This window comes from Cornus florida, unplaced genomic scaffold, assembly GCF_030987335.1.
Source record: "Cornus florida cultivar Cherokee Brave unplaced genomic scaffold, ASM3098733v1 CherokeeBrave_3.0.0_Hap2_Chr11, whole genome shotgun sequence".
Classification (NCBI taxonomy): domain Eukaryota; kingdom Viridiplantae; phylum Streptophyta; class Magnoliopsida; order Cornales; family Cornaceae; genus Cornus; species Cornus florida.
This window is the reverse complement of record NW_026775581.1, coordinates 81,351,915-81,366,503: the sequence shown is the minus strand read 5'-3', so window position 1 is coordinate 81,366,503 and position 14,589 is coordinate 81,351,915. Positions and strand designations below refer to the sequence as shown.

The 14,589-nt window shown below is 30.1% G+C and overlaps 1 protein-coding gene and 1 pseudogene across 2 annotated transcripts in view; one reads left to right on the top strand and one right to left on the bottom strand.

Annotated features, from left to right (window-relative positions):
* The window catches only part of LOC132282637 (protein ANTI-SILENCING 1-like), a 52,069-nt gene extending 46,786 nt beyond the window's left edge, over window positions 1-5,283 (top strand). For both annotated transcript variants that reach the window (XM_059784380.1, XM_059784381.1), the window contains 6 exons: window positions 1,575-1,653; window positions 1,796-1,886; window positions 3,896-4,001; window positions 4,191-4,307; window positions 4,429-4,704; window positions 5,114-5,283. In XM_059784380.1, the coding sequence (XP_059640363.1) occupies window positions 1,575-1,653; window positions 1,796-1,886; window positions 3,896-4,001; window positions 4,191-4,307; window positions 4,429-4,479 (444 nt within the window). In that variant the 3' untranslated portion in view covers window positions 4,480-4,704; window positions 5,114-5,283. The remainder of the gene's footprint in view (window positions 1-1,574; window positions 1,654-1,795; window positions 1,887-3,895; window positions 4,002-4,190; window positions 4,308-4,428; window positions 4,705-5,113) is intronic.
* A 125-nt stretch (window positions 5,284-5,408) lies between these two features.
* On the bottom strand, window positions 5,409-12,881 carry LOC132281400 (probable inactive leucine-rich repeat receptor-like protein kinase At1g66830; annotated as a pseudogene).
* Window positions 12,882-14,589: the final 1,708 nt, after the last annotated feature.

Below are 14,589 nucleotides of genomic sequence, written 5' to 3'. Positions count from 1 at the left end.
ATATATTTATGATACAAAGAAAAATAAAAATATATCTGAACAAGGGAGTTATAAATATAAAAATAATTCAGTAAAAATTATAAATTCAAAAAATTGAAAATAACTTCCATAACATTTTGATAAAGTTTAACAATTGTATGAATGTGAATTACTGAAATTTCTGCAATAACTGAAAATTTGAGAAATCATATACTCAGGAGCAAGACTCACGAACTAGGCTTACAGGTCTACTATGAAAAAAAAAAAAAAAAAAGGGAAAAAGAAAAGAAAAGAAGAAGAATAAGTTAGATCTAAGTGTAGAAACAGAAAAACATTCAAAAAAAATGAAAATTTAGAATTATTTGAAGTATCGAAAGCTTTGATTCAAGAATGAGGCTGAAGTCTTGTCTCTTTTGGATATTAGTGGCTAGATCTACTCATCTACATTTTAAAGAACTGATTGGATGTGGTTTTTAGTTGGGTGGAAGTGAAATAAAGTGGAAAAAAGAGGTGGTTTTTAAACCCAGGAATCCGATTGGATGGACCATAACAACTGGCTTTATAACAATCCATTACCACATCCTCTTCCCTTATGGTGTGAGTTTCTTGAATTCCTGCTGACATTTAAATGTGCTTCTGATGTGGGGCCTGCTGGATCCGTTATCAACTCGGCCGGGTCTTTAGGCCTTGCGTGCTATGATTCTCTGTAGCAATATCCACGAAGGAGATAAACGTCTTGGTAGTCTTGTTATGTTTCCATATTACTCTAGTTGTTTAGGGAGGACCATTTAGTTGTAAGTTTTAACAAGTAAGGCAATCACCGTGGGGAAAAAGAAAAATAGAGAAACTAATTGGGTCTTGTTCATAAGAATTTCTTAGATCCATCTCATGATTGGGCCTGGTATGACAACATACTTCAGTGAACTAACCCTAACCCTTTATTTTAACTGATTTCTTGTACTTCTAAAATTGTAATAGAATTTGGACTGAGTTGTGTTGTGACAAAATATTTACAGATGATTATGGTTTCCAAATAATTTCATTTTTACAAACCTGATTTTTGAGTCCAGGTCAAAGCCCAAGACACTGTTTAGGATGAAATTTTTTTGTTTCTCTCTCATGGTCAAGTGAAGAAAAATTACTGATTTTATGTTGCCATTTTTTTGTAACTAAAATGGCCCTATCTAGTGCGGTTCCATTTAATTGAGGATGCTAGGTATTACTGGGTGGAGAGGTCAATGAGGAACAGACTTAGCTTTTGGCATCATTTGCAGAAAGTGTGCCTCAAATCTGAACCTTTGTCTGACACATGGCAGCACAAGCTTTTACCACTGCAGCAGGCAAATATATAATGATTTTTGTCTTGTTTCTTCGTCATATTCCTCTTTAAATTTAGTCTCTTCTCCCAGAATTGTGTTTTGTGTCAGAATGACATGTAAAGTGCAATAATAGCTATTGATGCAGACTACACGTGTCTCAGCATTATGGAATTGCATAAAATTGTTTGTTTTTTTCCTTAATTTGCAAAAAAAAAAAAAAAATCTGTTTTATATTAATCCATATTTGCAGTTAATGATGAAGTGTGTATATTTCAGGATATTATTTGGCATGGCTTTAAGGAAAATTGCACAGCAAAGATGATCCAGCACGCAACACTTTCTAGCCCACATTCTGGTATGGAAACAAGTGAAAAGCAATATCTTGAATAGTTCATTTTTATGTATCCAGTGTTATATGTAAATATAAAGCTCAATTTAGATATTCTTGACTGCCTGTGATTAGTCAAACCTAACCTGGTAGATTTCTTATTTTGTAGGGCAAGCTCTTGTTATTTTCAAAACGAGGGAAGCAGCAGAGAGGGCCACTAGAAAATTGGACAAGGGATGCCTAATGCTATCAGATGGGAGGTACGTAGACAAGTCCACCGAAAAGCAATGCCTTATATCATTTAGCAGGGTTCAGCAACTTTTCAGTAAAATAAGAGGCAGGGAGGCAGGCTTTGCATTTTGTTTTTAAAGGACCTGTCACTTGTTGCATGATAGTATGTGTTGTGACGTAAAAACCTTATTCTCTTTCCAACTTTCGTTACTCCCACGTACTGCTGGCTTTTATTATGGTCTGGTCCCTTTTATGCTATACATTTGGTATGTGGGAATGAAATGGAATGAAGTAGGAAATGGAATGAGAATGATATAGTAATGGAATGGTCATTCTCTTTCCATTGTTTGGTTGCAATCATAAAATGACGCAGGAATGGAATGAATGTGGTCATTCTCATTCCATTGTTTGGTTGCAATCTTAAAATGACGCAGGAATGGAATGGTCATTCTCATTTTAATGTTTGGTTAAACCAAAATAAAAGTTAGAATTGAATGAATTTAATTAATTTATCTGAAATACCCCTATAGGTAATATATAACCACCATCACCAAGCCTTTCCCCCGGCTTCCTATATGTAATAAATCTTCAGATGAAAAAAATCAATATTAACACAAACACACCTTTCAAACAATAAATAACATATATATATGTATGTATTTATATATCTAGAATAAATGTATTTGAATTATAAATATATTTAATGGGTGTACATTTTACATGTAAACACACTCTTTACAAAATCTACAACAGTAGTAGGCATGCCAACTGTTCAATTTCAACCACAAATAAAATAACTAGATAATAACTAAGGCCATTCCTATATTATCGTCTGTTCTAGTTCATGATTGTTGTTGGGTTCCTGATCTCGAGTCACAGGGAAAGGCCTATTCTTTGTTTATGTGACAGTATCAGCTTTACTTAGGGCTCTTTTGTGCCTTTTTCTTCCTTATATTTAAATTAAGCTGTATGGCTGAGAACAAAAATTTTTTTAGCTGGAATTAATTTTATTCAGGTCATACATTCTTCTTTTCTTACAAATTAAACGTATGGCAGAATTATTAGAGACTGTTGATTTTTAAACAAATCCGCCTTTGGCTAATATTTTATTTGAGAGTGTCAGGTGTGTGCTTCATATTAGCGCCCTCGTTTAGAGGTTTTCCATTGTTCCCTCTTAGAAACTTAGGCTTTGAGATTGATCAATATGATTGAACTGCGTCAATCTTGAATATGCTTTTAGTTTTTCAATTAAACTTCTGGTCTATTATTCGGTTTCCATTGTTTCCCTCTAAGGAACTCAGGCTTTGACATGGATTTAATTATTATTTCATGAATCACGCTTTAAACAGCGTCAATATTGAATCTGCTTTCATTTTTGCATATTGAACTGCTGGTCTATTATTCGGTTTCCATTGTTTCCCTCTAAGGAACTCTGGCTTTGACATGGATTTAATTATTATTTCATGAATCACGCTTCAAACTGCGTCAATATTGAATCTGCTTTCATTTTTGCATATTAAACTACTGGTCTATTATTAGGTTTTAGGGGACTGTTCAATTGTCAACTGATCTTGCTAAAGCTGTCCATACACACCTCTTATAGTTGTTCCTTGGCAGCATTTTCTTGTTTTTATTACCTGGAGTCTCAATTTGCTTCTCAATGTACACATAACTGCTTTCATTTTCTTCTTTGGCCTATTTTTTTGAACCAAGAAAGATGCCTTGACTTTCTGTTGGTAGTGTGTAGAATGTACGCCAGTTTGCATATTCTTGAATTTGAAGATTTCCTAGGGATAGCTCACTTATCAAATGAGTTTTTTGTGGAAAGTAATTTTTCAAATGATTAGGCAACTGAAGCTTGATGTCTTAAAATATATAACACGATGTTAGCTTTGCCTTCTTGATCTGCAACTACATATTCTGCGCAGCTTGGGATGGAAGTCTCCTCGTTCTGATGTTAACTATTATTAGAAACCATGCGATTTGCCAACTCTCGACATGCGGAGAGACGGACTATATGACGTTCTTTTATTTGTAGGCCTCTTGTTGGAAGCGTTGCAACTCCTAGCTTTCCGGGAAAGCAGTCAACATTTTTTGGCCATTTGTTTATTGATAAGATTAAATTCCAAATGCAAAGTGAGATGGTATGTTCTGTTCTACTCTCTCTCAAACCCCCCCCCCCCCCCCCCCCCCCCCCCAACCCACACGCACACACATACATGTATATGTATATCACATAGATGTGCAAGTGTATGCACTCACCGTCTTCGTTTCTGAGCATTTTAATTCTTTTCTGTTTGTATTAATGTAATCTCTGGGTTTTTATTTGCCAGAAACAAGCTGTTTCTACTTCACATTGTTCCCAGCCTAACACGATTGAATATGAGATGGCCATGGAATGGTGCCTCCTACAAGAAAGGTCAGAGAGCTCGTGGAAGAGATTGTACAAGGTCTGATTAGTTTGAGATTGTTTCGGAGTTTTATAATATAATATTATGTATAATATATATGGATTCTTATGTTAACTTGGCTGCCTAAAATTGTTGAACTGACGATATTGTGTTCCTTTAGCAACAAGGGGAGGAATTGAGAAAGCTCAAGGCCAATCTCAAGTCGAAATAAGTGCCAGGATGTACATTCCACTCTTCACTTGCCAGCATCTTGCTAAGAACCGTACCATGTTTTTGAACTTTTGGTTGCCATACTTCTGTACAGGATCTCTATGTTTTTCCTTTGAAGCGATGGCCTTCTTCCTCCTGCGTCACACCCAAAATTATGGATGCTTTTTGTTCATAGTTATCTCGAGAAAGTAAATGAGAGCTCTCCTTTTTGATTATATATACATCGGTAAAGGTCTCAAACTATTTTTCTGCTTTTCTATGATTGTTCTATGCAAGTTACTACAAACACATTGCAGAGAGTTTTTATTTCACTTTGCTACCTCCTTAAATTTTTTTTTTTTTTTTGAATATTGAAATATCTAAAATCGGTTCCATTCAAAGTTGACAATAATATTACTGCCTTAGTTTTCAATCATTTCAATTATCTTCCAGTTGCTTCTTTCTGAAAGAAGATCGATACATAATGCTACGTTGACTTTCACATAAATAAGAGTTGCCCAAAGTTAATATTACGCAATAGTTTTAGCCAATAACGTTGATAATTAATTTAAGTGCCTTCATGTGGTTGATTTAGAGTGCTTTACTAGGCTAATAACAACGCTTAATTGTTCTTCATATTGGTGTCTGTTTTGCAGATGGAAACGTAAAACAAAAATGGAGGCAAAGTCCCCCCATCATGTGGGAAGAAAGCAAAAGTTTTGTTGTTCATATGTAGTGTGTTACATTATGCATGTTTGATGTTCCGTCGTGGATCTTATGTAAATCTTTTTCTTTTTGGTCTATAATTTCTTGATGTTTTGGATGATATGATATAGCAGGCTACTATTTTCTAGTATATATATATCCTTTTTTCAGTACCATAATTCATGTGTTTTACCGGGAAGGAAAAAAAAGAAAAAGAAAAAAAAAGTGATGGAAATGCCTAATCTTTCATTTTAACTCCATGTACTGCAAAAAGAACAAATATACTTTAGAGCTTGAGTAATTCAAGTAAGTATTTTTTTTTTTAATTTAATTAAAATTTGATGAGTAAAGATGAAAAATTACCTCAATTACAAATTGAGTAAATCATTTAGAATAATTTATTAATGTTTGGCGATCATTGAACACTGTTAGAGTTGTAATATAATATTATTAAATCATTGAAATAAATACAATAATAAGATTTTAAGATATAATAATACTGTTGAAAGCATTTTGGGCATGTTGTGCTGCATTTTTCAAGGTTTTTCGCAAGTTGTGCAACAAAATATAATTTCTCAATAAATAAATTGAATATAAAAATGTGATATACAATTAAGGAAGATATGATGAAATTTAATACTTCAAAGGATATTGTAAATTTTTCTATTATATTTGGAAGTTTGACTTTTTCAACACCATTGAATTTTTGATCTTTTGTACTGAAAATTAAACTTCTTTTGTACTGAAAATTAAACTTTTTATATCATTCTTATTAATATTCTCTTTGGACCTGTCCACCTATAAATTATTTTTGAAAATAATTAAATAAATAAAACAAAAAAACATGTTCTCTTTATACAAATAGTGTATACCTATTTGAATTTTATTAGGTAATAATTTTTAGAGGTGAGTTTTAATAAATATTATATTTGAATTTTATTAGGTAATATGAAATATATTTCGTGTTAGAGTTTTAATAAATATTTTATTTGAATTTTATTAGATGATAATATTTAAAGTTTCTATAATTTGAAATATATTTCGCGTTAGAGTTTTATATTTCAGTCTTTGCACATTAGAAAAATAAAAAATGTTTGGTAATTTATAACTCAAAACTGATGTAGGACAATTAAACTTATTTAATAAATATTTTAAATGTTTGGAAAATTAATTTATTAAATAATTACCTATTTTATTTTAATATGTAACTTTTAATAAGCTTCAAAACAAAAAGACCGAGAAAAGTATGATTATATTTTTCTAGGTCTATATTTTTATAAGAGGCTTCCATGTTATCCTTTATAACTCAAAACCGACCATGTGGGACAATTAAACTCTTTAAAACCAATGTGGGACAAGAAAAATGTTTGGTAAATTATTTTATCAAATAATTACCAAAAATATTTATTAATTGAGATAAAAAAAAGTTTCTATAAAACTCTAACACAAATTATCTATTTACCTATTTGAATTTTATTAGGTAATAATTTTTAGAGTTTCTATAAGTTGAAATATATTTCCATGTGTTAGAGTTTTAATAAATATTTTATTTGAATTTAAAATATTTATTAATTGATATAAAAAGAGTTTCTATAAAACTGTTACACAAATTACCTATTTACCTATTTGAATTTTATTAGGTAAACTATAATTTGAAATATATTTCCATGTGTTAGAGTTTTAATAAATATTTTATTTAAATTTTATTAGGTAATAATTTTTAGAGTTTCTATAAATTGAAGTGTATTTCATGTTAGAATTTTAATGAATATTTTATTTGAATTTTATTAGGTAATAATTTTTATATTTTCTTCAATTTGAAATATATTTCGTGTTAGAGTTTTAATAAATATTTTATTAGGTAATAATTTTTAGAGTTTTTATAATTTGAAATATATTTTGTGTTACAGTTTTAATAAATATTTTATTTAAATTTTATTGGGTAATAATTTGAAATATATTTCGTGTTAGAGTTTTATATTTCAGTCTTTGCACATTAGAAAAATGTTGGGTAATTTATAACTCAAAACCGATGTGGGACAATTAAACTGCTATCCTAAATTATACAAGTTTTAAATTACAGTAATATCCTCTATAAATTACAATATTATAAATATTATTGGATATAATGGTAAAAATAATTAAAATTTTTTATTTCCTTCTCTCTTTTAAGAATTCTTAGTATAATATGATTTATTTTAATTGATAACTTATAGGATTTATTTTAATTAGTAACTTATTTTATTATTTGGTAAATTATTTTATTATTTTATCTATAAATGATTCCAAACATCTTGAATTTCAATTAAGAAATTTCCTATTTAATTTTAGTTAGTATGTTATTTTATTATTTGGTAAATTATTTTACTAAATAATTACCTATTTTATTTTAATAGGTAACTTGTTTATTTTATTTGGTAACTTATAGGATTTATTTTAATTGGTAACTAATTTTATTATTTGGTAAATTATTATATTATTTTATCTATAAATGATTTGAAACATCTTCAATGAATTTCAATTAAACAATTATCTGTTTAATTTTAATTAGTAATTTATGTAATGATTTGAAATTAACATCTTGATTAAATTTCAATTAAACAGTTACCTATTTAATTTTAATTAATAATTATTTTATTATTTGGTAAATTATTTTATTAAATATTTACCTATTTTATTTTAATACAAAACTTGTAAATTGTTCATTTTAAGTGGTAACATATTTTATTTTTTGGTAAATTATTTTATTATTTTATCTATAAATAATTTGAAACATCTTGATTGAATTTCAATTAAATAATTACTTATTTAATTTTAATTGGTAATTTATTTAATGATTTAAAATTAACATCTTAATTGAATTTAAATTATACAATTACCTATTTAATTTTAATTAGTAATTTATTTTATTAAATAATTACTTATTTTATTTTAATAGGTAACTTATTTTAATAATGATTTGAAACATCTTGATTGAATATTAATTAAAAAATTACCTATTTAATTTGAATTGGTAATTTATTTTATTATTTGATAAATTATTTTATTAAATTAAATTTTAATTAAACAATTACCTATTTAATTTTAATTGATAAATTATTTTATTAAATAATTACCTCTTTTATTTTATATTTGTTAATAAATATTTTTTTATATTAATAAAAAATTACTAAATACTAAAGACATTGAAACTTTTTATACTCTTAAGGGCATGTTTGCTATATTAATAGCCGGATGAAACTTAACCCTTTTTTGAACACAAACACCCCCTGCCAAAAATTTCACACAAACAAGCCCTTAAAAGATAGAAAAAGACAGAAATTACCATTAAATATTTAATTCATTTTAATAATAAAAATAAAAAATATATATCAAAATAAGTTAAATTTGTCCACATCTATGTTCGGTTTAACCACGGCCACTGCCACCATCTCTCTTCGCCCACTGGTGATTACACAATATCCCCATCTATCCTATCACCACCACCACGGTTGATCTGTGCCCGAGGTGGCCCAATAGGCGGCGACCGGCTCAGAGCGAGCCGCAGCTCTTCTTGCTCTGAGCTCAGAGGGTTATCATCTATGCGCACAGATGATTGATCCCCAACTCTTTCTTGTCAAGTTGACTCGGTCCATCGCTAAAACTGTTTGCCAGACCTTTCTACCCTTCAACGTTGTGAGGATCCAACCCTTGAAGGGGTTGGGCTTGAAAGCGACTCAATAATAGAATAGATGATTCGATTCGATTTGGTATGTTTTTCGGTATATATATATATATGAGATAAAAAAAAATAAAATAAAAAAACTCACCAATTCTTCAACTTTCCTTTATAAGTTCTGCCTAATCTGACTTGGGATCGGATTAGGGTTACATACTTAGTATATATATATATATATAGTCTGTAGAGGTTTTAGAAAACCCGCATACAGAGAGAGGAAACCGTGAAGAAGGAGAAAAGAAAGGGTCTGCGTGACGGCTTGAGAGTGAAGCCAAGGAGGCCGAACCAAGGAAAGGGTTTCTTCTGTTTTGCAATTCTGATATCGGAGTATGGATTCTCAACTCAACGTCTCACCAGGAAAGGGCTTTATCAGGCTATTCCAATTTGTCCGTCACGTACTCTCTCTCTCTCTCTATATGTATATGTATATGGCTAATTAATTTGTTAATTTGGTAGCATATACTGGTATAGTTATTCCAGAATATATTTTATTTGATTCCACACCATTTAATTTTTATAATATAATATAATTATTTATATATTAACATGTTTTTATAATATAATATAAATGAATTTTTACATATAAATGGAATTATGGAGCCATATTTACTCATGGATGGAGTCAAAGTCTTATATTTTCACAAAAATGAGTTTGACCTAAATGATGACATGGCATATGAAGTTTTACTGTTTGAAATTTTTGTTACCTAAAATGCCATTCTCCCTATTCCAATGCATTTACCTTATCACCCTTGTTCAGAAAACACTTCAAAAATGTGGTACCTTTAAACCAAAAGTGGTATATTCGTAAAAGGGAATTGTTTTTGCAATTGAAAATGACATTGAACCCCACACCACTAATTAAGTTGCATATTACATCCATAAACAGCTCCATTAAATTATTCTTCTTCAAGCTAGCTAAGCGAGTGTTTAAAAAATATGGTACCTGAAGGCCAAAAAGTGGTATCTTCAATTCAAAAACGTGGTACCTTTAGAACAAAAGTGATACCTTCGTAAAAGAAACTTATTTTTGCAATTGAAAATGGTATTAAACCCCACACCGTTAATTAAGTTGCACATTAGATCCATAAACTGCTGTTGAAAAATTTATAAACCTCCTTATTAAATATAAGAGCCTAACATGCATCTATGCATCTATTTATTAAATAGAATAACCAAAATCCATTACTTTTCATTAAATCAAAACCATCAAGTGAAGTACCATGTCTACAAAATACTTTAAGTCGCCACGAATGTGAAAAAAGTTATGATCCATCCAATCTAATAAAGTCAACAAAAAATAAAAAACTAAATCACTAAATTTAAAGAAAGCAATCATATTTTGCAAAATAAGACAATTAATTTAAATAAATCAAATAATTAAATAGACACTTAAATAATAAAAACTAAAAACTAATTATACTAAGCACATAAACAAAACAATAAATTACAACCAAATTACACCATACCAATAAAATTAGCACCCCAACAATTCAATCAATAATTAAGCACACACACAACAATCATCATATCAATAATTCACGAAATATAAATAAAATAAAATAATTAATCTAAGCACTCAATAAAACAAATCAATTAAAAATTAAAATAAACGCAATTAATTCAAATTAAATCAAATATATCATTTAAAAATAAAATAAAAGTAATTAATTCCAATTAATAAATCCTTTAAAATATCGGGGTTTTGAACATTTATTAGCCCCTACTCATCCATACAAAGTCTTGATTGCAATATTAGCCCCCACTCATCCATACAAAATCTTGATGGCAAGAATCGATCCTCCAATCACACTGTCAAAAAAAAAAAAAAAAAAAAGAAGGTTACTACATTTAATTGTATCACATTAACGAAAAAATTAACCAACCTTAAAGAAGTAAGCGAAACGGAAAAAGTGAAGGAGAGGAACTGAAAACGTGGACAAATTTTCAAACTCTTAAACAAAATGAAAAAATATAATTAAATGCATAAGATGAGGCATTCTAGAATTTCTAAACTGGGGCATTCCAAAATTTCAATAACACATCAGTATAATTATAATTGTATGCCAAGAAAAATATAATTCTAGACTGGGGCATTCTAGAATCTCAATAACACATTAATCTCTTTAAGTTATAATGTATAAGATGTATGTTTGAATTCATGATAATCATTCTATTCTTATCATACAATTAATATATATATATATATATATATATATATATATATATATATATAAGTAGCATCCTACAATTAATTAGGACCCAGATCTATATCAAAATTCTAAATGGTCTTCATGTATAGGAGGTCTAGAGACCAAATTATCTCCCTATTATCATTAAAAAAATTCTAAAGATTTAATTATGACCCAAATCCATATCAAACATGATCTTTGGATACCATAATTTTTTTAACAATTGCATTATTGAAATAGTTATTCAAAAGTCCTAAATAGCCTTGCCGATTAAAATGGTGCGAAAAAAAAAAATCTACCATACCAACTATTTAGATGTAGTATATGATAATTAAGAAATATTTGTGTTATTTATGGCGCTAATGAAGCTGTTTATGGATCTAATGTGCAACTTAATTAGCGGTGTGGGGTTTAATACCATTTTCAATTGCAAAAATAAGTTCCTTTTACGAAGATACCACTTTTGCTCTAAAGGTACCACGTTTTTGAACTGAAGGTACTACTTTTTGGCCTCCAGGTACCATGTTTTTTAAATACTTGCTTAGCTAGCTTGGAGAATATTTTGTATTATTCAAGGCGCTAATGGAGCTGTTTATGGATGTAATGTGCAACTTAATTAGCGGTGTGGGGTTTAATGCCATTTTCAATTGCAAAAATAAGTCCCTTTTACGAAGGTACCATTTTTGTTCTAAAGGTACCACATTTTTGAACTGAAGGTACCACTTTTTGGCCTCCAGGTACCATGTTTTCTAAACAAGGGTAATAAGGTAAATGCATTGGAATAGGAAGAAGGGCATTTTAGGCAACAAAAATTTTAAACAGTAAAACTTCATGTGCCATGTCATCATTTAGGTCAAACTCATTTTTGTGAAAATATAAGACTTTGACTTCATCTATGAGTAAATATACCTCCCTAACTCCATTTATATGTAAAAATCCCTAATATAAATCCTAATTTACGGTAATAATATTATGGGATAATTTCACTTACATTTTTTTTTTATGACATCAACTATTTTTTACCATATAATACCACATTTGCCCTTATTATATTTGCAAGACATTTTAACCCTTAGTTTTGTATTAAAATAACCTATATACCCACGGGAAAAAAATAAAAACAAATACCCGTGAACTCATCTTCATCTCTTCCAAGACAATGAAAGGGAATGTTACCAGGTTCAGGCTCAGGTAGAGATACTTCAACTGGTTAAGCCAGGTTAAGAGTCGATCCACGGGTCCAATTAATTGGTTCCAAGACAATGAAATGTACTGTAGTGAAGGAGGGAGTGAAATGGGTGAGAGAGAACCGGAGAGTGCGTTGTGCTTGAGGTCGAGGCGGGTTAGGGTTTGTGACGCGATCGTCGGGACCGAACCGGAGAGACGATTGTGACCGAGAATGACGTTTGACAACGCCAGTAGACCTGCGACCGACTAAGGAATACTTCCATTGATTTGATTGTAACTGAGATCGAGGGTTCGTAGAGCACGAAGCTGATCTAGAGTTGCCGGAATCCCACTGGAGATGAAATTCCTACTGACGGCGAGAAACAGTAGGTTGTTCAACTGAGATAAAGTTTCAGGCAGAGCGCCAATGATCCGACCTGGGACAAAGGTGAACTCGGCGAGAGCGGAGAGTTTTTCGATTGTAGGATCGAGGCGTCTGGTCAGACCAGGCGAACCGGCCCTCGGGTCACCGAGATTCAAAGCGATGACCCTGTTTCCGTCGCAATACACGCCGGCGAAGTCGCAGGGCTCCGCCGTGAAATCCCATGTGGAGAAGAAAGTTTTAAAGCGATGACCCCCCATCTCTTTGAGCAGCGAGCCTCATTCTTAAACTAATGAGTTTTGAAACCCTACACAAAATCAAGATTGCAGTTGCACAGAGAGAGGGGGGGCAAGTTCAGAGTTGAGAACCAGAATAGAGATGGAGGCGACTGGGGACGCTGAAATGATTTGCTCTAAAATTATATATATATATATATATATTTGACCTTGATTGTGATTTAGAAAAAGTAATTTAATATACTTTACTTTTGGAAAAAAAAAAAATAAAAAAAAAAAAATAATAATAATAATAATAAAATAATTTAATGTGATATTAATAAAATATTAGGGACAATATGGTAATTTCAAAAAATATATATTCTTTATATGATATTAATAACATACTAGAGGGTGTTTTAGTCATTTAACATGGTCAATGGTCGGAATAAAATGCAGTTTGGAGGGAGGTCAGTGTAATTTTTGAAACGTTAGGGGTACAGCCTATAATTAGGCCTAACCTCAGGGGAGGTAAGTGAAATTATCCCTAATATTATTTATGTGTTGGTAATATAAAAATAATATAAACACTTAATATACTGGTTTTATAATATATATGTTTTGGTAATATAAAAATAATATAAACACTTAATATATTGGTTTTATAATATATATTTATAATATATTATTACGTAATAATTTATTTCTATATAATCAAAATTTTGTATTATATTATATTTTATATTATAAATACTATAAAATAATATTATATCATTATTTATATTATATGTTATTCTATATATATATATATATATATATATATAGATATATATATATATATATTAAACAAGATTTTGTGTAATATATATATGGATTAATCCATATATGTTATTTATATACGTGGCTAAATAATTTGGTGCATTTTATAGGGACTTGATGACCCAGATTTTGAAACCAGGTGGGCAGATTTTGAAAAAGAAATATTCAAAGAAGCCCTAGTAGGTGTCTCTTCTCCAACGCCCTAAATATATTTTGACAGAGACTGTGTATGTATGTATTAAACTAGACTAGTTAATTTGATGCATTTTGTAGATATCTTTTCTAGATCGAAACCCACCATCCTACAGTTTTGGTGATCCAGTAAAACTCGAGAACAATCCCAAGAATAAAAGGAATGTCTCTTGGTACTCACGGAAAGCAATTCAGCTTTACAATCACAATAATGTAGGTAATTTTTTAGTTATTTATTCTTTTATTGATTGGTATGTTAAATTCGCATTACACTAAGTAAAAATTCCTTGTAGGGGACAAATTACAAGTTTGTGAAGCTTAATGGGGCAAATCAGTGTGGTTATGGCTGGTGTATTCTTATACATTACTTTTGAGGCTGAGGATAAGGATCGTGATGATGGTGAATGTAAAACTTTTTATGCTGAGCTGTTCCATGGAATCCGATCAAAAACAGAGATCAAGTATTGCGGGCTCGAACCTAAATTAGGTAAAATTAATTTTATTAAATCTTGATTTGGATTTTAATTTTAAATCTAAATTTTAAAAGAGACAGAATATGATATGTTTAGGAGATTAATCCATACATCTTAGATCATGTGCCAACACAGGTCAATACATTATCAAACAATAGTGGGGCCATGTCCTGCAGATCATAGAATTTAAGTAGTTAAAGAATCAACTGTGAGGTTTGGCGGCTGGTCAACACTTAGCTGCCTCTATCATTAGGACAAGGTAGGTTTAT